The 25,762-nt window shown below is 44.1% G+C and overlaps 1 protein-coding gene across 1 annotated transcript; it reads right to left on the bottom strand.

The window, feature by feature from the left end:
* Positions 1-39: 39 nt before the first annotated feature.
* Positions 40-25,762, bottom strand: msh6 (mutS homolog 6 (E. coli)). Its single transcript, XM_084321621.1, has 10 exons — positions 25,371-25,762; positions 21,760-21,962; positions 18,373-18,548; positions 13,804-16,441; positions 10,652-10,935; positions 10,174-10,291; positions 9,285-9,374; positions 7,344-7,498; positions 4,996-5,195; positions 40-2,023 (listed from the first exon to the last, which is right to left on the bottom strand). Exons 1-10 carry the CDS (start codon positions 25,649-25,651, stop codon positions 1,942-1,944), a joined length of 4,227 nt encoding a protein of 1,408 aa, XP_084177747.1. The 5' UTR covers positions 25,652-25,762; the 3' UTR covers positions 40-1,941.

The raw sequence follows: 25,762 nt of genomic DNA, 5'->3' as shown, positions 1-25,762 counted from the left end.
CTCCTCAACGGGAAAGAGAGAGCGAGAGAGAGAGGGAGCAGGAAATGGACTCAGGGGCTGAGCGGCTGATAGACGCTGTGTGCTGCAGGAGATGGAGTGCCACCGGGCTGATCTTTTAGAGACTTGGGCGACCGTACATTCACTGTACATGGACCCTGATCGTGGAAAGAGATGTTCCAAGACATGGCTTCCTTGTGGAGGCCTGAGGCCCGATACAATGCTTCCATCTCTGGGCAGCAGTCATGCTCATATATAAATATCTAAGGGGGGGGGGGGGTGTAAAGAAATGACCTAGCACTTCTGCTTTCTTTTGTTTTTTAAGAACATGTTGATTTGATTTTATTGCTTTTTTTTGTGTAGTTTTGTATTTTCATGCGGAAATCTTACTCTACTTGAATGTCTTATTTTGTTAAATGTATTTTTTTCCATTTTGTTATTACACCCTAGACTTGCTGTAATTGTACTCATGTCGCCGTATCTAAGTTCTTTCTGTGAAAGAGAACCGAGAAAAGAGAAGATAAACACTAAGCATTTTCTCCAGCAATGTTGGCTTATTTTTCGTTTTGAAGAGGGAGAGCGAAAAAAAATGTATAGATAATTGTTCATATGCTTTTACAAGACTTGTTACGACCTGATCTGTTTGGAATAGAATCAGATATTGTAGGTTTATACAATGTTTTCATGTCTGTATGAACCCACGTGATATTTCTGTTCTCCCTCGTGTTATTATAATTTTTTTGCATAATTTTTTTTTGTATAGTATTGTTAGTTAGCGGTTGGTATTTACTTACCAAGTCCAACCTTCCTTGCAACATAAGGAATTTGATTCCTTGTGAGCAAATAAGGCCAAAGACATATTTGCTCATGAGTGGCATGACTAATAGGAATAGGGCTGCTCCCTTTTAAAGATTAGAAAGTGAAATAGTAATTTAAAAGATTATTGCATAACTATGCTGCGGGACATTTATTGTAATGTTGATTCTTTTAAAGTAACTATTTGACTTGAGGTCAGCCCTAAATTGGAAGGTAGTCAATTGAATTCAAACAGTGGCAGTTAAGACTTGATTTTAAAATGTGAACGTTCCAATAAAACCCCAGTCAACCTTACCAGACGCTCTCCAGTCTGTGTATCCAACTGAAATGGAAGGAATCTTGTCTTTCGATTTCCTCAAACCGGTCGACCTCACACCGGTGTATTGCCAGTGTCCAATGTGAAGTTGATTGGATGAGCGGTTCTCAAGAAAGCTGCGAGCGGCAACACGGAACGATCTGCACTAGTTCTGGAAATGCTAAGGACACCATGCAGACAATAAAATGTGTTTCTTCCCAGTCGGGCTCTGTTGTGCCTAGTCACCAAAAGAAAGTGCCACTCCTTCCATAAAAGGTACAATTTCTTACTCCATAGGGGAGGATGTTTGAATATCATCCAAACGTTTGTGAATGAATAAATACTCCATTCTGACGAGTGATCTGAAAAGAAACAAGTCTTGTGAAAGCACTGCTGGCCCAGTTGCTTGTATATCTTGGATGTTTTTTTCCCACATGTTTGACAATGTTGCTGGAGATTTTCACAAACTGGCTTCTTCCCCTCCTGAAGCTGAGGCAGGCATCTATACAGCTCTATATGGTTTCATTGCTTTGTTTTTACCTTCTTCCCCATTCATGTGTATTGGTGACTGGGTTCTTCTCATACAGCCTGAATTGTATGCATGTATCATAACATCTAGACTTAATATATTGTGAAGTATTCAATAACCATTATGTAGATGCTAGTGTGAATTGAAAGGGTTTAATTTCCTAGATGAGAAAAGTGGTAATTTTTTTTTAATAAACTTTATTAGATCATTACAGTAGTGTATTCTTTTGCTAGTTGAGATTGGGTGGAAACTACAAAATATATATAAACAATGCAATATAAACTGAACAAAAAGAACATGTTGTTCACAGGTTGCTGATCATCTGAAGCAGGGGAGCAATGCCGGCTCTGTCCAGTAGGGGGTCTTCAGCAAACTGGCAGAGCTTCCTGCAAGGAGAACATGGTGTTCAGTAACCAGATGGATACAGTGTTCAACTCAATCTATATGTCGAGTAATCATTAAAGAAAAATACATCCAGAGCTTTTAGAAAGGTGCAGAGTGAAAGTATTGCTTCGCTTCGCCCCCCCCCCCCAAAATGTATCAGACTTTTAAAACAGTGGTTCTCAACTGGTCTAGCCTCGGGACCCAACATAAGTCGCGACCCAAATCTTTTAACGACTTGATTTATTTCAAAAAACTTTTTGCAGTAATCTTCCATGCACTGTTAAAAACATGAACACAAAACACAAAACAGTACAACTAGGGCTAAAAACCCAATGAAATAAAATAATGAATAATGCTTCTTAGCTTAACATAACAAACCTAAGTTTGGGGGAACTAATGGGATAACTGGGGTTGCAATTACAAAAGTGCAGCTAGGGCTAAAAACCCAATGGAATAAAATAATAAATAATTATGCTTCTTAGCAGACTTCTTAGCTTAACATAACAGACCTACAGTAAGTTTGGGGGAACTAATGGGATAACTGGGGTTGCAACAAAAGTGCAACTAGGGCTAAACACAATGAAATAAAATAATAATAAATATATCCTTCTTAGCTTAACATCCCAGGGAACTAATGGGATAACTGGGGATGTTGTTTGCTCCTGACAAGAGTCTCAAAGTATGGGGTGATGGTAGACAAAGCAACTCTGAGGTTGTACTCTATGTCCAATCTGTTCCTCTGCTTTGTCTTCAGCTGGACCAGAGCTGAGAAGCCACTTTCACAAAGATAGGTAGTGCACATTTTTTTCTTTCTTTTTTTTACTTTTTACACACAACCCACTCAAAATGGCCCCGCCACCCACTTTTGGGTTGCGACCCACCAGTTGAGAAACACTGTTTTAAAAGATGTTTGGAGGAATGTTGTTTACATGTTGCAGGCATGTATCCCCTCCCTACTTCCCATTTCCCCACATACAATGCACCCGATTGGATAAATGACATGCTGGTGCTCTAGTGCGATATGTAGTGGCTGAATGTTATTTATAGCACCTTTTTAAAGATGTATGTTCTCGTTGGTCCAGGACAAAGGTTTTGTACACCCCCTCTCAGTGCGTGAGGGGGAATTGGTGCTAGATTGAGAAAGGGCTGTCTCTCGGAGAGAGAGATCAAATTAATGAACGTTTATGGCCTAGAACGGACATTCATACACAGCAACACGCCTCTGAACAAGGTGTGATAAACATGAAGCGGGGGGGGGATTGGTCTTCTAGCTCTGGCTTGTTTGCGTTCACCATACTACTATGAGGCTATGCTAAATTACAGGTAATCTCTCTGTGGTGTGTGGGCTGATCGAATAACACCCGGCCCTTTGCACAAGTTATATTCGTACACAGTGCGTACTGAACCAAAGGTCCCGTACCGCAGCGGTTTGGTACGAATACCGTCACACCCCTAATGACTACATGTAGTATAAGAACATGACCATACAAGTAGTATAAGACCTAATTGAATATGACTATACAAGTAGTATAAGACCTACTTGAACATGACCATACTAGTATAAGACCTACTTAAATATTATTATACATGTAGTATAAGACCTACTTGAACATGACCATACTAGTATAAGACCTACTTAAATATTATTATACATGTAGTATAAGACCTACTTGAACATGACCATACAAGTAGTATAAGACCAACTTGAATATTACCATAATCTTTTTTTATTTTACCTTTATTTTACCAGGTAGTCACTTGAGATCAAAGATCTCTTTTTCGAGCAAGACCTGGCCAAAATGGCAGCAAAAACAAAAAGAATATATACAAAAATACACAAAACACAGACAGAGACATAAAAGGCAAAGTGGGGCAAGGGGATACATTCGAGCTGCAGCAAATTAGATTGAATGGGATTGGGGGAGATTGGAGGGTAATAGGGTAAAAAAGTAGAAAGAGGATGGAAGGTGAGGCTCCGCAGGAGGTTGCTGGGGAGAGAAGGTCAGGTTAAAAATATAACACCACATTATGCAGTGAAGCAGCGACATTCTCCCATCTCATTCTTTAAAATGCCCTTAATTTGAACTTTAAAATCAGATTATGGTAGTGAGGGCCTGCAGTTTCAACGTTTTTTTGAAGTCCATTCCAGGCAGAGGGAGCAGAGAACATGAAGGCCCTTTTCCCATACATGTACCGTAGTATAAGACCTAATTGAACATGACCATACATGTAGTATAAGACCTACTTGAACATGACCATACAAGTAGTATAAGACCTACTTGAACATGACCATACATGTAGTATAAGACCTACTTGAACATGACCATACATGTAGTATAAGACCTACTTGAACATGACCATACATGTAGTTATAAGACCTACTTGAACATGACCATACATGTAGTATAAGACCTACTTGAACATTACCATACATGTAGTATAAGACCTACTTGAACATTACCATACATGTAGTATAAGACCTACTTGAACATGACCATACATGTAGTATAAGACCTACTTGAACATGACCATACATGTAGTATAAGACCTACTTGAACATGACCATACATGTAGTATAAGACCTACTTGAACATGACCATACATGTAGTATAAGACCTACTTGAACATACATGTAGTATAAGACCTACTTGAACATACATGTAGTATAAGACCTACTTGAACATACATGTAGTATAAGACCTACTTGACCATACATGTAGTATAAGACCTACTTGAACATACATGTAGTATAAGACCTACTTGACCATACATGTAGTATAAGACCTACTTGAACATACATGTAGTATAAGACCTACTTGAACATACATGTAGTATAAGACCTACTTGAACATACATGTAGTATAAGACCTACTTGAACATGACCATACATGTAGTATAAGACCTACTTGAACATGACCATACATGTAGTATAAGACCTACTTGAACATGACCATACATGTAGTATAAGACCTACTTGAAGACTCTGAGGCTGATGGTGCTCTGCTCGAACTCTCGGGCCTTCCTGTGCCCTGCCTGGATGACCTCCTCCGGGAGGCTGGCGAGGCGGGCGGCGTTGAAGCCGTAGCTCTTGGGACAAGCCCCTGCGATGAACTTGTAGAGGAAGGTGATGGTTTCCTGGCTGGGATCCTCACATTCATTCTCCACCATGCAGGCCTTCAGGAGACAAAGCATGGACACAGTTAAGATTTACATTCCTCCTAGATAGATAGATAGATAGATAGATAGATAGATAGATAGATAGATAGATAGATAGATAGTAGAGTGAGAGAGCGAGAGAGAGAGAGAGCGAGAGAGAGAGAGAGAACATGCTGGGACCCCCAGGCTCCATTCTGAGGGTAGATTTACATTCCTCCTACTGAATATATATAGCTCTGTACCTGTCCAGAAAATGTATCAGGTTACATTATCCTTGGTTAGAAAGATATCACTGCTGGCTGTAGCAGGTTACATTATCCTTATAATCCTAGGGGGGAGTGGCCAGAGTGTGTATAGCAGGGGGGAGTGGCCAGAGTGTGTATAGCAGGGGGGAGTGGCCAGAGTGTGTATAGCAGGGGGTAGTGGCCAGAGTGTGTATAGCAGGGGGGAGTGGCCAGAGTGTGTATAGCAGGGGGTAGTGGCCAGAGTGTGTATAGCAGGGGGGAGTGGCCAGAGTGTGTATAGCAGGGGGGAGTGGCCAGAGTGTGTATAGCAGGGGGGAGTGGCCAGAGTGTGTATAGCAGGGGGGAGTGGCCAGAGTGTGTATAGCAGGGGGGAGTGGCCAGAGTGTGTATAGCAGGGGGGAGTGGCCAGAGTGTGTATAGCAGGGGGGAGTGGCCAGAGTGTGTATAGCAGGGGGGAGTGGCCAGAGTGTGTATAGCAGGGGGGAGTGGCCAGAGCGTGTATAGCAGGGGGGAGTGGCCAGAGCGTGTATAGCAGGGGGGAGTGGCCAGAGCGTGTATAGCAGGGGGGAGTGGCCAGAGAGTGTATAGCAGGGGGGAGTGGCCAGAGCGTGTATGGCAGGGGGGAGTGGCCAGAGCGTGTATAGCAGGGGGGAGTGGCCAGAGTGTGTATAGCAGGGGGGAGTGGCCAGTGTGTGTATAGCAGGGGGGAGTGGCCAGAGCGTGTATAGCAGGGGGGAGTGGCCAGAGCGTGTATGGCAGGGGGGAGTGGCCAGAGCGTGTATAGCAGGGGGGAGTGGCCAGAGCGTGTGGGGCAGGGGGGAGTGGCCAGAGTGTGTATGGCAGGGGGGAGTGGCCAGAGCGTGTGGGGCTGGGCTGCGATAAGCCCCTCAGGCAGGCAGGTAACCTAATTTATACAAATGGAAGTATTGATTTCGCCGTAACGAATCATTAAAAATATATACCGTTAACTGGAATATGTTGTTTCTTTACACATATGTTGGATTATGTAATTGGTTTGTCGTGACAAACAAATAAAAAAAAAATCGTGAATTAACCGGTGGTTATCCTATTATATTAACATAGCTACAACAACACACAGTAACGTTAATATAATTACATGCATCATTGTTTACAATGAACGGTGGGGCTAATCGAAAGGACTGGACACGGACAAGTTAAACAGCAATTAATTTAATATAACGGGTAGTTCGAGCTGCATTTTCGTGCCTACAACCACACCACACAGCCACAGGGATATTAACCACCGGTTGATTCGCGACTTTTTATTAGTTTGTCATGACAAACCAATTACGTAATCCAACATACGTGTAAAGAAACAACATATTCCAGTTAAGGGTATATTTTTTTAATGATTCGTTACGGCGAAATCAATACTTCCATTTGTATAAATTAGGTTAACTCGAGTTTAGTATTCCTGCCTGCCTGAGGTGCTTATCGCGGCTCATGCGCGGGCGTATGGGCGAAATGAGCATAGATCGCTGGCCAATCAGAGCAACGCGGAAGGGTTTGTTGCCGAAAGGATACAAGCGGGGGGGGGGGGGGGGGGGGGGGGGGGGGGGGGCACAGTGTGTGTATAGCAGGGGGGAGTGGCCAGAGTGTGTATAGCAGGGGGGAGTGGCCACTGTGTGTGTGTGGGGCTGGGAGAGTGCAAGGTTGTTCTGACTGCCGCTTGCGTTTTTGTAATACTGTGCAGGGGAGCCTAGAGGGCGCCATTTCTTCAATACGGATTGGGCTCAAAATATGGATCGTGGATTCAAAATATGAACAAAATACATAGTGGAACTGTGTCTCTCAACTAATAAAAAGGCACATTTTGCAGATTTTTTTTTTATGTTCTAAGTCAGACTATCACCCTCACAACAGATTCAGTATATGATGATCACTGCGTGAATGATCTCACCATGTGTCCCAGTCTGACGGCAGGGTTGCTGGTGTAGTCCTCCACCAGAGAATGGTAATGTGTAGAGAAGAGCGTACGACAGCAGATCTTCTCCGCCAGCTCCTTCACCACAGCACTGGCTATCGCTGTGCCGTCGTACGTGGCTGTGCCCCTGCCTGCAAATCGTTGAACGTCTTTCATTATTTGGGAAAACTGTTTTTGGACAATCAGCATTTTTCAGTCAGAGCAGCAGGTAACTGGAACACGATCCCCACCCGCATCAGAGAAGCACAAGCTTCAGTATTTCTAAATGCACTTAAAACATGGCTTAAGACAGACCAGTCATGTGATCACTGATATAAACCTGTGTATGGAACCAACTGTTTTCCAACATGGGTATAGGTATCCGATAGGGGTGGGGGGGGGGAAATCGATACGTAGGGACGCCAAGTATCGATATTTAATTATTCATAAAAAAAGTATTTTTTTTGTATAAGGAAGTTGCATTGTTCATTTCAATACCTGTAATAGTACAGTAGTCCACACGCACACATGTGCATTCAGTTAAGTTGTAATATGACTGTAATACAAACAGTTCAGTTTGTCAGGTACATGCAACACAGATTACAGTGTTTACATCTGTCTGCTTGAGAAAATAGTAATACCATGTTCTGCAATAACAATTATTGAAGTGAGATGAACAGACTGAACTTTATTTTATTAGATAAAACATGTTGACAAAGTTTTACTTTGCAGTGGAAAAAAGGTAATAAATTAAATGTGATAAAAAAAAATTAAAAAAAATCACAATACTCAGCGTATCGCGATATATTTAGTATTGCGATACTATCGTATCGTGACACACGTATCGCGATAGTATCGTATCGTGAGGTCTCTGGCGATTCCCACCCCTAGTATCTGATGTACTCTACTATTTGTAGTGGTTCCCTTTTTTAGCTTCCTGCCCAGGGACTCTAGATGTAAATGATCTGTCATGGCTAAATAACCCAATGCAATAAACTAAACTCACAAGAACAAACGGATATGATATTCAGGCTTTTGGACTGTATACCGATCATCAATACATTTCCGTTTCCATCCGACTCCATGATAGCAGTTCAACTTGTGCCCGTTATCAAAGACAAGACAGGTAAAATTAACAGCAAAGACAACTATAGGCCAATTGCATTAGCGTACTCTCTAAGGTGCTGGAGAGAATCTTATTGTATAGAACAGAAATGTACATTCTCACCAGAGATTCTCACTCATCAGTTTGGCTTTAAACGAAAACATGGAACAGACATGTGCATACAGTATATGCTTTAAAAGAAATAGTAGCCAAGTAGGGCTGACCCCTATTAGTCGATTAGTCGACTAATCGGTCGAAAGGAGCCGTAGTCGACTGGCCAACCTCTTAGTCGAATATATATATCTATATATATATAGATATATATATAAAAAATAATAATAATTTATAATAATTAAAAAAAAAATATATATATATCATTCTTTCCAAAAGAAAAGAGGCCTAGAAGCGTGGCTAACACTAATGGCACGCATACCAGAGGCTAACTGCCTACGAAAACAGGCACAGAGGCACTGAAAGAGGATTTCACCCATCTAATGAACACACTAGACTAGACAAATATCAAGATGTATCCATCAGTGGACCAATTGCATGCTTTTGCAGAGGACAAGAAGCCTTCCGTCGACTCCTTCAGACATTAAGCACAGCCCACAGCCCAAATGGAATGATACAAAATAATTTTTTGTTTTACAAAAATATTAAATTTTTTTTATTTTTATTTTTTAGTCGACCAATAGTCGACTAACGGCACATTTTGGCCAATCATAGTCGACCATCCAAATCCTTAGTCGGGGACAGCCCTATAGCCAAGTATAGAAGACGAAGATGTCCCATGACTCTGGTTCTCACAGCGATGAACGGAACAGTTATTTTACCCAGCTCGTCCAGGAGCACCAGAGAGTGTCGGGTCCCGTGGTGCAGGATGCTGGACGTCTCACTCAGCTCCACAAAGAAGGTACTCTCCCCTGAAGAAGACACATTGGGTTAAGGTTAGGTCGTGTCAGCCTATCCCACAAAAAAGGGGGGGGGGGGGGCTCAGAGGATTTTTTCTTTTTTCTTTTTAATATATGTTTTTGTAGATTTTTATTGCATTTTTACTACCGGGCAGTCCGGTAGAGAGAAAGAGGGCGAGGAGGAAATGGGTGACAAGAGCAGGGGAAGACATTCGGCAAAGAACGCCGGGTCCGGGAATCGAACCCGGGTTGGCCGTGCCGCGACGCAGCGCGTTACGTGGTTCGCCACTTGGGGCGCCCTCAGAGGACTATTTCACAAAAGAGTCACAAGTTAGCCAGATAACAGAGAAAATGTTATTAGAATTTGTGTGTCCTGATTTCAATCTATTCTAGCGTCTATGTAATGTCCCCACATAAATGCATGTGTGTGTGTGTGTGTGTGTGTGTGTGTGGGGGGGGGGGGGGTAATCTCAAATGATAATGCAACATCAACAACATTCTGTAGTTGAGTAGTTGAGTAAACCGATTGATGTCTGTTCCTGTCGCTCTGTCTTTTTGTGTTATCTCATGCTGTTTTCCCCCATGGTCTCATGTTCCTTTTTTGTTTCTTTGTTTTTACTATAACTACTGTCAGCGACTTCGGGTCATTGAGAAGCGCTATATAAATCAAATGAATTATTATTATTATTTAAATCATTTATTTTTGCATTTTACAAGAACTGAACATGAAACCGTTTCAAGCTAGGGCAGCATGTTCTACTGGGAGCGTTCAGCCCCTCTGATAAGAGACATGATCATGCGAGCCGTTTACCTGCCATGATGCGGTCGGAGGCGCCCAGCCTGGTGAAGACTCTGTCCACCGGGGTGCAGCGCAGGCTCTCCGCAGGAACGTAGCAGCCCAGCTGGGCCAGAACCACCACCAGTCCACACTGAAGCCACACAGGAGAGACACTTGTACCGGTAATTCATTCCAAAATGGTGATATCCACCATTTTAAAAACAAGTTGAGACCTACTACTCTTACAAATTGTTACCGACATGCCAAGAACAAGCGGTTGATAAAAGAAAAATATATATATTTCTTTTTTATAAATATTTAAACTCGACCAGTTACCTTTATTTTTGCCAAAATGGGTCTACTATTCTGAAATGAACCCCTTGAAAATAGACTTACAGTACATTGTACATGTAAAATAAATAAATACCACAGCTCTTTCTAGCAGTTTAAGTTCCTGATTTCTACACAAGAGGAATCTGTATCATCATTTTATAAATCAGTGGCCCCCCACCTGTCTCATGAGGGTGGACTTTCCGCCCATGTTGGGTCCTGTGACGAGGACGCAGGGGGCCTGGCCCTTCCCCTTCCCCTCCTCCTCATCGCTAGCAGGACAGCCGATGAAGATGTCGTTGGGAATGAAATCGTCGCCGAAGAAGGTCTTGGTGACACAGGGGTGGCGGGACCCCACGAGCTCCAGGAAGGGGACCGACTGGTCATCCTCTGGGAGCAGCACCTGGGGCCTGGCCATCGGCCCGTCTCCCCCCTGGCTGTAGCGCACCAGGCCCAGCAGCACGTCTGGAGAGGCGCAAAGGACAAAAGGACAGTGTCATAGATGTAGTATTGGACTGAACTGGTTTTACACAATGTCCCATGACTGAGCTGCCACTAGGAACAGACTGGCTAAATGAGAGTGAATGAATGAATGTTAAGTTAGTGAGATAATGATATTGCCAGTTTATTAAGTGCGTTGCTTCTATAAAAAAAAAGTGACAGGTTCACCCCAAAACAACAAAAAGAACATCTTTTCCCCATACCCGGAGTGCAATCTATCCATCCAGACCGTTTGTGCGATTTGTTTTGATGATATCTGCCGCAGAAATGTCTGCCGTCACTCCGATACAATGGAGCTGAATGGCACTTGGTTGTGTTGTTCAAAGTGGCAAAATAAAATAATTTGAAAAGAAACCCAAAAGCGATCTCTTTCCATAAATCATGATCCGGTTACTCAAGATAATACACAGATCTTGTTGTGAGCAGGTTGTGGTTTTCTACCAAAGTAGACCTCCATTCATTACTATGGGGGTGTAGTTCGGTGAACAATAGTGACTTTGGAAATGCAAGGTTTTCATCACTCAGTAACAATATCTAATAGGGGTGTAACGGTACGCGAATCCATACTGTACCGCCTCAATGTGGTCCTCCGGTACAGTACGCGCTGTGCACCAAACGATTGCAACGGTACGGAACCTTTTTTTGCAGAACTTTTAAATCCCCCCGGCCCTAATATAACATGCACAACTAACCGGATGTTGTTTGTTCATCCCACGCAGCGTGCAGCTACACTGAACGAGAGCTGTAATTCAGCATAGCATATTAGCCTTAGTATGGCGAGTCAATACTAACTGACCAGCCAGAGCCATGTCATTGTTCAACTTTATTGCGAACTTTATCACACATTTGAAACGGCATCACCCGAATGTGAATATCACTGGTACACGGAAGAAACAGATCCTAGTGCAAACCCAGCTCCCCGTGGCATTCAAGCAGCATCTTGCTATCAATTCAGACCGGGCCAAAGCAATAACAAACACCATAGGTGTTTTTATAGCAGCAGATCTGCGACCGTATAAAGAAAGTATAAAAAAAATATATATATCTTTTTTTTAACAACAGATGTATGTTTATTTTGCAGAAATTCTTTGTCATTGCCGCCATCTTTAGTGTTACATCCCCTCACACTCCAGTTCTCAGGCTGCAGCTGGTTTAAAAGCGAAAACATTTTCGATTATTTTTTTTATTTCGATATTCGATATCGATTATTAAAATATATCGCGATGTTTATCGTTATATCGCCCAGCCCTATCGACCGTACTCCGTTGTCGAGAACACTGGGTTTAAGCACATGTTAAAAGTAATATAGCTATAATAATATAGTTCCCTCTCGTCCGTATTTCAGCCAGCAAGTCATACCAGCTCTGTATAAACAAGCCCCTTTCGTGACTGATGCAAGCCCTGCATTCAAGCATCAGAGTCATGAAAGGGGCTATGTATAAACAAGCACACGCTACAGTTGTCCACGACTTATCCTCCAAGGCATCTGCTATATAATAATAAAGTGTTATTAGTAGGTTACAGCAGTAAGCATTCGTTTGCTCAGTAAATTATGGCCAATTCGTTTTATATTGTTTAATACAGTTAAATAAATAGATAAATGAAGCAATTTTTTTTTGTATTACACCCCCCCCCCCCGTACCGAAAATAATACCGAACCGTGACTTCAAAACTGAGGTACGTACCGAACCGTGGATTTTGTGTACCGTTACACCCCTAATATCTAAGTATATCTGTAAGAAGGTGCAGGAAAAGGATTCAGGAAACACCTGCCACCTAAATCCTTCACAGAAACTGGATGATATTTTCTATGCTGAGTCTACCATTTAGTAACAGCAAAAAGATAGCCGAGCCTGGAAAGAAATCATGATGTTCCATACACTAAAGACATTTATTTCCTATTTACCTAGTACCGGTAATATGAATATTGTGTAATATGAATGTGTAATATTATTTACCTATGAATATGAATATTGTGTCATATGAATGTGTAATATTAACCTAGTAATATGAATATTGTGTAATATGAGTCATATTTACCTAGTAATATGAATGTGTAATATTTACCTAGTAATATGAATGAATATTGTGTAATAAGAATGTAAAATGAGGGGAGCTCCAGTAGCTCACCACGTACCGCGAGTGCTATTTCAGCGCCGTGGACAACCGCGCTCGCGCGGATCTGGGGCTGAGCGCGTTCGAATCCCGGACGGCAGCCGTGCCTTTCCGAGAGTGTCTTTCCCCCCCATCTGAACCCTTTCAGCCTGCTTCTGTCGGTCGAACTTGACCAAGTATGAATGCGAAGAAAAAGCGATAAACGCTAAAAGAACCAGGTGACTGGTCAAAGTTTAAAAAAAAATAATGTAAAATGTACCTAGTAATATGAATATTGTGCAATATTTACCTAGTAATATGAATGTGTAATATTTACCTAGTAATATGAATATTGTGAAATATGAATGTTTAATATTTACCTAGTAATATGAATATTGTGTCATATGAATGTTTAATATTTACCTAGTAATATGAATGTGTAATATTTACCTAGTCATATGAATGTGTAATATTTACCTAGTCATATGAATATTGTGTAGTATCAATGTATAATATTTACCTAGTAATATGAATATTGTGTAATATGAATGTGTCATATTTACCTAGTAATATGAATATTGTGTCATATGAATGTGTCATATTTACCTAGTAATATGAATATTGTGTAATATGAATGTGGCATATTTACCTAGTAATATGAATATTGTGTAATATGAATGTGTCATATTATTTACCTAGTAATATGAATATTGTGTAATGTGAATGAGTCATATTTACCTAGCACGGCCATGCACTCCACGCCAGTCTGCCAGTCTCTGTAGTTCTTGTCAAAGTTGTAGAAGAGCCTCCTCATGCAGTCCTTCAAGGCGGCGTCTCTCTTCTCCTCAATGCCCTGCAGCGCCGAGAACAGCCGCTCGGACTCCTTGGTCACATAGCGCTTCCAGCCTTTCTTGGTCGACTTCACGTCGTACTCCTCTGGGATGTTCCTCTCCGAGATGCTCTCGGGGACTTCCATCTGGTAGCGGTTGCGCCCGGTGCCCCAGTAGACCATGCTCTTGCAGCCCAGTCTCTTCTTCTGTCTGTCCAGGTACTCTTGCAGATCTCTCTCGCAGTCCTTTATTCCGCCCAGAGCCTGGTCAAACTCTGGATCGAAGCCGGCCTTGGGGGTTATAACGCCGGTGGTGCGGGCTTTCTGATGGTCGAAGGCAGTGTCCCAGCGCTTGAGTTCCGCCGAGAGGTCGGGGAAGAGGCCGTCCTCCCTGTTGGCTTTCAAGTTGACAACTTGGCACAGCAACGCGGAGCGGAAATCTCCAGAGACCTGAGCGAGGGCCGAAATGATCTCTTGCATGGTCTTGAAGCCCTCCAGTGCCGACAGGAAGTCCGCTATCTTGCGCTTACTGTAGGTGACCTCCTCGTAGAGGACCGCTCGGCTGTCTGGGTGGTCCTGACCCTTGTTCAGAGGAGTGCCAATGCTGTGGATCTTGCTCAGGAGACGCTCCAGATCCGGGAGCTTCTTCAGGAGCTCCGACACCTCGGTAGCCTGGGCCTGGGCACCCATTAGGTCCTCCAGTGCGTCCAGTCGGTCACAGATGGATTTGGGGTTACAGAGAGGGGCGCAGAGCCACTGTTTGAGGAGCCTTTTGCCAAACGGGGTCGAGCAGGTGTCCAGGCGCTCCAACAGCGTCCCCTCGGTTCCTCCCGACCCGTTCTGGAGGATCTCTAGGTTGGCCAGCGTCACGCCGTCCAGGACCATGCGCTGGCGAGTCTGGGCAAAGAAGCTGGAGGAGCCGACCGATTTCTCCATCGCCACATCGACAGGGACGTACTCTTCAAAGTTGGCCATGGAGAGCAGCTCCTGGTCCACTAGACACTTCTTCAGATAGAAGATGGATCCGCCCAGTGCTGAAAGAGCCTGTTCATAACCCTCCTTAGGGGTGAGGCACAATGAATCACTCTCAGAGGTCATGCTTTTAAGCACAGCGGGGAGAGTATTGTTGCTGGTCTCCTGATCCTTCCCAACGCTCTCTTTGAAGTAGTCCTCTTCCGCCAGCGTCTTCAGCGTCTTCTGAGCGTCCCAAAACTGAGAGCCTGCATTCAGCCCCTCCTGCATAGCGGCGGACAGGGAAGCCTTCAAGATTTTCCGCGTCTCAACAGACGGGTTCCCCTTTTCAAAAAGCACCTGGGCAGGAGGGAAGTGTGCCACCAGGGTGCGCAGGCGAGAGCAATGACGGTCGTCTTGGAACTGACCGACGTGGAAATAACCCACGGAGGTATCGACGAAGCTGACCCCGTAAGTACGACCGCCGCCCGAGCTCTCGCCCTCGGCCTTCTCCTTCAGGCTGAGCAGGTACTTGCTCTGGGTCTCCGAGGGGGCGCCGTCCAACACGCTGTAGGTCTGGGTCCCCCGTGTGATTATTCGGCACACCTCTCGTCTCACCACACGGTCAAACTTCGTGGGCCTAAGCATGGTCTTGCAGCGAGTCTCCATCATCTCCACGGTCTCCGTCTGCTCCACGCGGGCCACCTTGTAGCCCTTCTGGACCAGGCCGTCGGAGAAACGTCCAAAGCCGATCTCCGGGAAGCCCGAGTGGGCCCAGGTGCCCTTCATGAAGGTCAGGTTCAGCTCGTTGACGCCCACGACGGCGTCCATGTGATACAGCTCGTAGAACTTGCCCACCTTGAAGAAGATCACGGTGTCGAACATCGTCGACTTGATCTGCCACCAGCGCCTCATGCCGGGGGTGGTCCTGTTGAGGAAGTCCTCCGGGACGTACAGGGTGGCGGGGTCGTAGTCGCCGTCCGTCTGCCGCCGCCGCCGGCCGTCTTTCCTCCTGCCATCCTGCTGCCACTCCAGCTTCTCGTGGTCCCAAACCGTGGCCACTGCGCCGCCGCCGCCCGACCCGTTCGCTGCCTGGCTCTCGAAGCCGCCGTCGGGGGCAGAGAACGCCGACAACCGTGACTTGGTGTCAGAGGGGACGGCGGCCAACGGGGCTTTTCTAGGAGCGGGAGCGGGTGTGGTGGTGGTGGTGGTGGGGCTCTTGGCTTTTGGTTTAGCCGCGGGCTTCTCCGCGGGACGTTTACGCTTCAGGGGCTTGACCGGGCTGTCCAGTTCGGATTCCTCCTCACTTTCTTCCTCCTCTTCCTCCTCCTCTTCTTCTTCCTCTTCTTCTTCTCCACTGTTCACGGCCTCTTCCTCCTCCTCACTGCTAGCTGCAGCAGCTTTCTCCGGTTTGAACTCCTCGCCGGAGTCTTCGCTGTCCGACGCCACGACAATGCGGCGCCGCTTGGGCTGGTTTCCATTTTCCGTCGAAGCGCGAGATGAGCGACGGCTGGGCTTGGAGAGCTTCTTCTTCTCTTGTTCCTGATCTTCCTCGTCGTCGCTGACCTCCTCGTCGGTCAGAGTCGACTTGTCCACCTGAGAGCACATGAATATATAAAAATACCCACAACATTGCCCTGAGAGCGATCAACAAATACCCAAATGACATTATGTTTAACCTCTTAACCCCCTTATGCTGAGGGCACATTTGGCATAAAACGATTTCATACCCAAAGTAATGCGATTTATTACTTGAACCACTTAGGTCGCTTTCACACAGGGGCTGTTTGGTCCGGACTTTCGGACCAGAATTCGATAGTCCGGTTTTTCGGGTTTGTGTGAATGCGCGTCGAACTCGGTTCGCGGACCAAACAGGCGAACTCTGGTCCGCCTGAAAACGTAGGTCTCGGTTCGGCTTCAGCGGACCAAACGCGAACCAAATATAGGAAGTGATTATTATTATCACTGCTCGCAGCACTCACTGCAAAACAAGCACACTGCATCTAATCTCTCTATCTATCTATCTATCTATCTAACTGTGCATCTTGGGAAGAAGGAAGAAAAAACACGGCTTATTATTATTACCGAGGTGCACGGCATTGGATCAATGCCACGTCAATACTATTATTACCTTACCACTGCTCGCAGCATTGTTTAGCGAGAGGATGGTGGTAATGTGCTTCAATAGAACAATGGATCAATGCCATGTCAAAATTCGCCTCCGCTGATCTGGAGACAGGGCTCGCAGACAGTCCACACACAGACACACACACGGGCTCACAGCCACACACACATTTCCACTGTCCAATAGACAAGCGCCCTTTTCGACCGCGTGACATTGTTCAGAAGGTCTCGGTCCGCCTCACAGATTTCTATGTGAACGCAGGCGAACCAAATGAAGAATGCAACAATGTTGCAACTTCACCCCCAGAACCGCACCGAGTCCACCAAAACTATATGTGAAAGCGACCTTATAGCACATGCGTGAGTCTGGCCTCTTTTGAAAGGAAACATTCTGAACTGTCTTCCACAACAGGAGAAGAATCACTCTGAGTGCTAATGTAATAGAGTTAGAAGTTTGAACACACTGAAATAAAAATTAAAGTGACTCACGTTTTGTTTACTTGTTGCCAGATGCCTGTTTTTGAGTTCCAGCAGCTGGAAAACATAACGGTTCCATAGCCTGAAGTCTTATCTACAGTACAGGTCCAAAGTTTATAACAACAATCCCACGGAAAATGTGTGTTTTACAGATGTTTTTGTAATCCTTGTATCGGTAATAATCCGTCCACAATGGCGGACCGCTCATCGATTTGGATGGCCAATGAGAAGTTCTCCAAACAAACTTCTTCTCTCCGTTTACCGTATAGGAATCAGCCCTTGTGTAATATACCGACGGTGAAAATGATTGACCGCCTTCGTAGCCAATGAAATTCTGGAGCCAACGCTATCCCACGCGAGGAGGACTGTCGACGACAAAGGGGTAGAAGACCAACAAGTTCTTTGCTTCGACTCGCAGTGACGTCTGAATGAAGGCAGCGGACGGCCATTTTTTGGATAATCATGCCGAATTATTGCCGGCACACGCATTATAAAAACACGTGTAAAACACACATTTTCCGTGGGATTGTTATCAACGTTGGACCTGTACTGTAGATAAGACTTCAGGCTATGGAACCGTTATGTTTTCCAGCTCCTACCTCTCAGCTGGAACTCAAACAGGAAGTAAACAAAAAAACTTGAGTAAACAAAAGTTTTAGCACTCTAAGAGTGATTCTTCCTGTTGTGGAAGAAAGTTCAGAATGTTTCCTTTCAAGAGACCAAACTCGTGCATGCGCTATAAGTGCACAAATAGCATTTTTTTTTACTTTACTTTGGGTACGCAATCGTCAGGCGTGTTATGCAAAACTAGCCCCATTTTTGGCCCGATGGATAAGAGGTTATAAAGAACAAAAAAAGACAAAGAAAAATGTATATTTAAAATGTCTACATTATCAACATCTATTAATCCGATCCATCACGGTCACCTCCATGTCGTCCTCGTACTCTTCCTCGTCGTCCGATGGATCCGTGCAGAGGGGCATCTCCAGTCTCTTCTCGGGGCTGTCGGACATGACGGCGTCGGCGAGCTCCATCCCGCGGCGGATCACAGGCTTGCTGCTGAAGAACACTCCGCCGGTTCTAGCCTCGAGGCTGTCGGAGCCTGAAGGGCCACAGGGCGTTTTTAGGTGAGATATTAAAGGGGAACTATTTTACTATTTCTTTCACTATTTGGGCACTTTTACACAATTCCTGTGAGTCTATGGAACACCTCTGTAATTTTTTTATTTTTTTTAATTCATTGTTTTGTATTTCTAATAAAGTCCTCAAAAACAGCATTTTTCTACCTCAAGATCTCAAGCCGTTTTGAGCCTGGGCCCGTTTGAGTCTCGCCCGCAGCAGATTATCATGCAGCCGAGTCTCTCTGACATCACAGATCATCACATTTTCAGAATGACTCAGTTCAGTGAGGGTGAATATTGTGAGAGGAGAATTGGAAGAATGCGCCAATATGAGAATTAGAGACATAGATCATATTAACACTTTGGTTGCCTAAGGTTAAATTAATGATATACCATAGATTGCCAGCGCTATTTGTCTATGGAGAAAGTCCCCTTCTTTGCAGGGCTATAACTTTTTAAATTCTATTGCTACATTGCCATTATTAGGGCCCATTCAAAGTCCTATATGTATTGTTCATTGTGTAGCAACGTTAAACTTTTTCATTCACATATTCATAGTAAAGTATGGTCTAATGTATAAGTATGTTTTCATCTCTTTCTGCAGCTTTCTCCAGAACGTGATATATAGCCCCAAATGCATTATATTGATGATGAAATACAGTTTGATGGCAATCAGCGCGATATAAAAAATTCCAACTAGACGTACTTCTAGAAGTTACTACACGTCATCTGATGTTGACCGGATGGGCGAGGGGGCGTTTATAATTCCGTGGGCAGCGTTATACCAATCATCTAATGTGGGTCAAATGTTGATAATATCAGTTATTATCGAAGACGGTAACGTTACACGCTGAAACTCACCCCAGTCTCCGCGCGCCGTTGGGCGATCATCGTCGAGTAGAAATTTTATCATTATGGGATATATTATTACCCGGTCCATCTCCAGCTTGTATAATGGTATATACGTCCAAATCATGTTGTTTATCGAGTTATTGGCAATCGATCGCTATGTAGAGTGACGAGCTAGAGTCACGGGACATGTACCGAGTGGCCGGAAGCAATACGGACGTCTAGCAAAACCTCTAGTGCGCTTCCTGTTAAGCGCTTGCGCCGATCGGCCACCAGATGGCGCTCCTGAACCGCCAGAGAGCTCAGTGGGTCCTGCTGGTGGATCTCAGGCCAGCGGAGGGACATTATGAATCCGATCGCAGATTTTTGAAATATTGATATAAAGACGACGTACAGCGTCCCCCGGCAACTTTAGCATGGCCAGCAAAGACGTCTAAAGACGGCTCCCGGCACCCAAAGTGTTAATACAAGTCCACATAGCCAGGAAACAATGCTAAACACTGAAAAAGGCCATTTATAAGATAGTTCCCCTTTAAAAAGGAACACGCCAACATTTGGGTCAATTAGCTTACCGTCTTCTCCGGAGAGAGACAAGAAGATAGATACCAGTTTCCTCTCTGTGCGTTAAGTAGAAAGCTATCTGGCTGCCCCGTTAGCCTAGCTTAGCACAATGAATGGAAGAGGACAGTGCCGGTTAGCTTAGGCATTATCCAACTAACTAACGCCTCTTTCGAAGGCTAACCGGCACTGTCCTCTTCCATTCATTGTGCTAAGCTAGGCTAACGTGAAATACGGGAAATACGTCAAAGTAACAATCAATTTAGGAGAGAGCGGTGCATGTTCACACATACTGACTGAACTGTCCTGGGGCACAGGAAGAACATATGGATTCTTACTAGGGATGTCCGATATTATCGGCCTACCGATATTATCGGCCTACCGATATTATCGGCCGATATCGGCATTAAAATGTGATATCGGAAAATATCGGTATCGGTTTTCAATTTTTTTTACATTTCTATAACCTTTATTTACCCAGGCAAGCAAGTAAGAACAAATTCTGATTTTATTTATTGTCAAAAGTATGCATAATGTTGTGTTAATTCAACAACAAGAGATATGTAATGTTAATTACCTGAAATTATTCCATTTTTTTGGGGGGGGGGAAACCCTGCATATATCGGTATCGGTTGATATCGGTATCGGAAATTAAGAGTTGGACAATATCGGTATAGGTAAAAAAGCCAATATCGAGCATCCCTAATTCTTACAATGGGTGGCATTCCACTAAGTAAGAAATATGACTCAAGGAAGAAGTAAGTAAGAAATATCCCCTTTAACACTTTCTGCGCCAATCACGTGTGTTCGCTCGCCAGCGGTTGAGCGCCAAACACGTAATATTCATTTTTTTTTTTAGATCCTTTGATATTTTTCCTCTGGTCCCCGTTATAAATCATACGGGTCATTCTAGCCGTCCCATGGTCGTTTGTATAAGTTGGAATTGCAATGCCGATCGACTATCACCAGGTGGCAGTATCGTCTGTGTCTGAACTGGAATTGCATTGGCGTGGATACACGCTCCACCTCCTGCTTGAACAGAGATTCACATTGAACGCCTCGAAATTCCGTTGCCTAAGCGTATTTTACCATCGAAACGTGTATATACATATACACTGGTAATCGCGATGGCGATGCGATCACTTGGAATTATTCTTTTTAGAATACCTTCTGGCTAAGGTAAGGTATATTCTAGGTCTATTTTACCGAACCTGAAACGTGTTTTTCTAACGATCACAGTTCTGTGTTTTACCGGACGTAAAACATGCTCGGCAAACACGATCACAGTTTTGAGTTAAAACGTCCTGTCCCCCTGCCCCCCCCCCCCCCTCTGATGATTTTGTGAAGGTACATATGTACATGTTATATACCTTTGATTTGGGAGTATTTGGGGGTTCAGGGAATCAACCAGAACGATTCGGGCTTATTGCACATAACGCGTTTTATCTCGCCATCTATGAAAAAAGACTGGATTATCTTGGAAATGCACGATGTTTAGCGTGTAATAAACTACAAACTACAGTGTGTAGAAACAAACTTTTTTTTCCCATGTTGCACTACAAGTAGTGTCTGTCAAATGAGCCACAGCATTGTCTCCACAGCTATAATACAGAACACACACACAACTTTGCAAACACAGTGAAACACAGCGGAAACGACTATCAAGCTGGCCATCTAGCGGGTAGAGATGGCTAAAACGGGCCGGCGCTGAAAGTGTTAAGTAAGAACATGAAGGTCAGAAGAATAACATGGGTACGTTCTACTCCGTGACCATCTCAAGCTCACCTTTGTACTCTCGTACGTATTTGCTGCTGACCCATCCCCTTGTAGGAGGCTCGTCAAAGAAATGGACGTGTATGCGTTGGTCCCGTCCACGGCCCCTCATCTGCTGCCCACTCAGAGGCTGGGGCACTACCATGCATGGCCACCAGGGGTGTCCCTCCAGCTTTGTCCATACCAGGGCACCTGCACTGAAAGGACATGGGAGGCTGGGGGGGAGAAGGAAAACTCTTTAGAGGGTTATTTATGGACTGTGACTGGTCAAAGCAGTCCTCAAATTCCTTCCCAACTTTTAATTTGCAAAAAAGTTTCAATCCTCATCAACTTGTAAATATATATATATATTTTTTTAAAGTGAAAATGGTATTGGGCATCAGCTTTTCTCTAGTATTCATCAAATACTAGGACTTGACTAACTCAAGTACTACCAAAGATAGTAGATAAGAAATTACAACAAATTCAAAGCAGCACCAGTGGGGTGAAAACGGAACAGGCGAACAGCTCCTCAGAGTTGGTACTAATGGTGCGTCCGGTCGGTCCTCGTCAACTCGTTAAGTCAGAAATTACCCAGTTTACTACAAGGAAGTTGCACTTGAATGGCCGACCAAATGGTAAATACCAGAGGTCAACTCTGGCAGGTTCCAGGATACTAGAGTTTACGAGTTGCGATTTTTCACTTACCCTTCGTGGTGCAAATATACTTTACATTTTGTCATTTAGCTGACACTTCTATCCAAAGCGACTTACTGTACAACAAGTCAGCAGGAAGGGTACAACTCTTACAGCTGAGTAACAATGTTCATCAAACAGTGCTGAAACCTGGGTGCTGCAGTGTTGAGTGCATAGTAGTAAAGACATATTAGTATAAAAAAGAGGATATGGAGAGGGCTTCAGCGTTCTTGTTTTGTTTCGGTAGGTGCTCTTTGGATTAAATCCGGGGTAGGATTCGTTTATAGAAGAAAAGTTGAGATCCAAGGCAGCTCTACAAATTTTTAAAAGCCTTTATTTGTTGACTTACATTATTTAGAAATTCTTTAAAAAACCGACATGTTTCGGCCTACACATGGCCTTCTTCAGGGTGTTAGTATAGTAGGAACTAAGAGTGCATGATGGTATAATACAGTAAGGAGTGTTTTTTTTCAGATATTGATTGAAGAAGTGTGTTTAGTCGGTCAGGGTTCGGCTGTCCTAACTGTGATGGGAAGTTCGTTCCACCATTGTGGAGCGAGGACAGAGAATAGGCGGCTTCTCTTTGATGACCCTCCCGGAGCTCGGATAGGAGTGGGTCTGAGGCGGCCAGAGGATGTAGAGCGGAGGGGTCTTGAGGGTGTGTACAGTAGTTAGCGAGTGTGTAGAGACCATTGACCAGAGGTAAGCGGGAGCCGTTCCCTTCGCCGCGCAATATGCCAGGTTGAGGACCTTGAAGCGGATTCGTGCAGCGATGGGGAGCCAGTGCAGGTCCCTAATAAGTGGGATAACATGGGCTGACTTTGGTAGGTTTGAGATCAGACGGTCGGTCTTCGTACGCTGGCGCTTATCCAGCAAGCATTTAAATCTCTATTACTGATAACTGATGTCATACACCTGTGGGTTATGGGACACCCGACTCTGGGGGTTAATGGCTCAATTTAGCAGAACAAAATGCCAGCTTTAAAACAGACCCCCTGAAATCAACTCACCTGAAAGCAGACCGAGTTCAGATTTTAAATTAACTAAACAGATTTAAACAACCCTCTGTTCCAGTTTAGAAGCAAGTTCTCTCAGTAGCTGTTGTATCCTTCAAGCTGCAGTCAGTACAGAATTACTTTGAGTTATTATGAACATGAACATGAGTATCATGATGAGACATCATTCATAACCATTCCTAAGCATCGATCAAACGACCTACATCAAGGAAGAAAGGTTGGATAAACTGGCTGCCTTCCTTAAGTTGCATCCGATTGGTCCTGACTTCATTACCTAACTATAGCGCCCGAACACCATCTCGTCTTGATTTGACGAGGACCGACCGAATGCACCATACGCATGTTTACCATGGCAGTTTAGTAGTAATGGAATGCACCCGTCAGATTGAAGAATTTCCATTGATTGATTGAAAACTTTATTAACAGATTGCAGAATGGGTACAATACAGTACGGCTCAATACACACAATTGTTAACACTTTGGATGCCACGGGTCCCCGTCTCAAAACATGGTTGAATGCCAGCACCCACTTCAATGATAGCGTTGTGAACGCATAAAGTCCATAAACTATGTCTTAAATTATGTCTGTGTCTAATCTGGCCATCGCTTATCAATGACTTGTTTGCAGTCAACATTGTCGAAAGTTAACGGATTGTTTTTTATCGGTTCATTTCCGTTTTATACCATTTTGAAAACCCCTTGTTTTCTTGAAAGTTTCAGGAAAATATAAAGATTCTGTGATAAACAGCATTTACTGGAATATTCTGGAATACACAAAAAACGCTGTAATTTTTTGGCCTATTTATGAATCGTTTTCAAATAAACGCTAGATTATCGATAGTATATTATGCACGCTAGAGAAGCGAGCTGAAAAATCTATTCTCTCATTTCCTGATCAGCGCACACACATATGGCACACGCTGATATCTCTTGTGAAAACAGCTCTGATTATCCTAAGACTGGTAAAATAGATTCCTTACCTCAGATCAGATGTTCTCCAAAAAGATTATTCCAATTCCTGATCGCCATTCCAAATATCGATCGCGTTTATTGATTCAGCGCTGGGTACTGGAAATATGTATTCCACGCTGTTTTGCGGCTCGGCAATGACTTGGATCTCTTCGGATGGCTTGCCGGAGAAGTAAAATGAGGAAACTGGATTCCCCCCCCCCCTTTCATTCAGTCTAATCCAATGGGGTGCAGTATAACAGGGAGAGACGATAGGGGGCGGTATTTTCCCAATGGAGCTCAGAGAGAGTTTGCAGCACTAACGTGAGACTAGATTGATGAAATATGAATTCAAATCGCTAATAATAAAAAAAAACTACAATAAAACGCTGCATGTCGTCGCTGGCATTCAACGGTCGGCATTAACTAACGACATATAGCGTTGTTGGCACTCAAAGTGTTAAGGGGATGCAGACCAGAGAAAGACGTTTGTCTTGTTTACATCAGGGTCCCCCATTTTCAATTCATCATGACATTTATGACATACACGACAACATACATGACATCATGACATTAAATGGCATAGGGACATACACAGGTATATAGTACTGTTACATTTGTGACATATTAAATTTGTGACATATATCACATAAATCAGTTGCTGAATGAATGAAAACTTTATTTAACAGATTGCAGAATGGGTACAATACAGTACAGCTCAAGTCAAATATAGCATCGTTGGCACTCAAAGTGTTAAGGGGATGCAGACCAGAGAAAGACGTGCGTCTTGTTTACATCAGGGTCCCCCATTTTCAATTCATAGTGCTTGATGGCTTTCATTTGATCGCTGTGCTAGACAACAATAACTTTATTCCAAATAGAGACAGCCAGGCCTGTACCGTGGTGCAGTCAGTGCACGGGGACAGCTAACCAGGATGCGGTAAGAAAACCAGCAAGTATACTGGACCCCATCATCATTCTTACCTCTCCTTGGTTGTTGTTGTTGGCGTCTTGTCGCCAAAGAGTTTGCTGAACCCCCCTTTCACAGCCTTCGAGCGGCTATTTGGTTTAACTTTAGCCTTGGTGGGCTGCTGTTGTTGTTGTTGTTGTGGTGCTGCTAGTTTCGCTTGCTCCTTCGGAGAGGAGCTGGACTTCACGGAGGAAGGCACGTCTGCCTCGACGGGAGAAGGACTTGGCTTCAGCTTCTTTGAAGCCAGTGGCGGAGACTTGTTGAAAAAATTGAAAATTGAGCTTTGCTTTGCCATCTTCACTTCTTCAGTCCTTAAAAAAATCTAAATGAATGTTATTGTACTGGGTGATTAAGGATGATACCCCGATGAGCCTTTATATATCACCCGAGCAGCTTCCCCGCCAGC

The sequence above is a fragment of the Notolepis coatsorum genome (assembly GCF_963971535.1).
Source record: "Notolepis coatsorum genome assembly, chromosome: 9".
Lineage (NCBI taxonomy): Eukaryota > Metazoa > Chordata > Actinopteri > Aulopiformes > Paralepididae > Notolepis > Notolepis coatsorum.
This window is presented reverse-complemented; position numbering and strand designations above follow the sequence as displayed.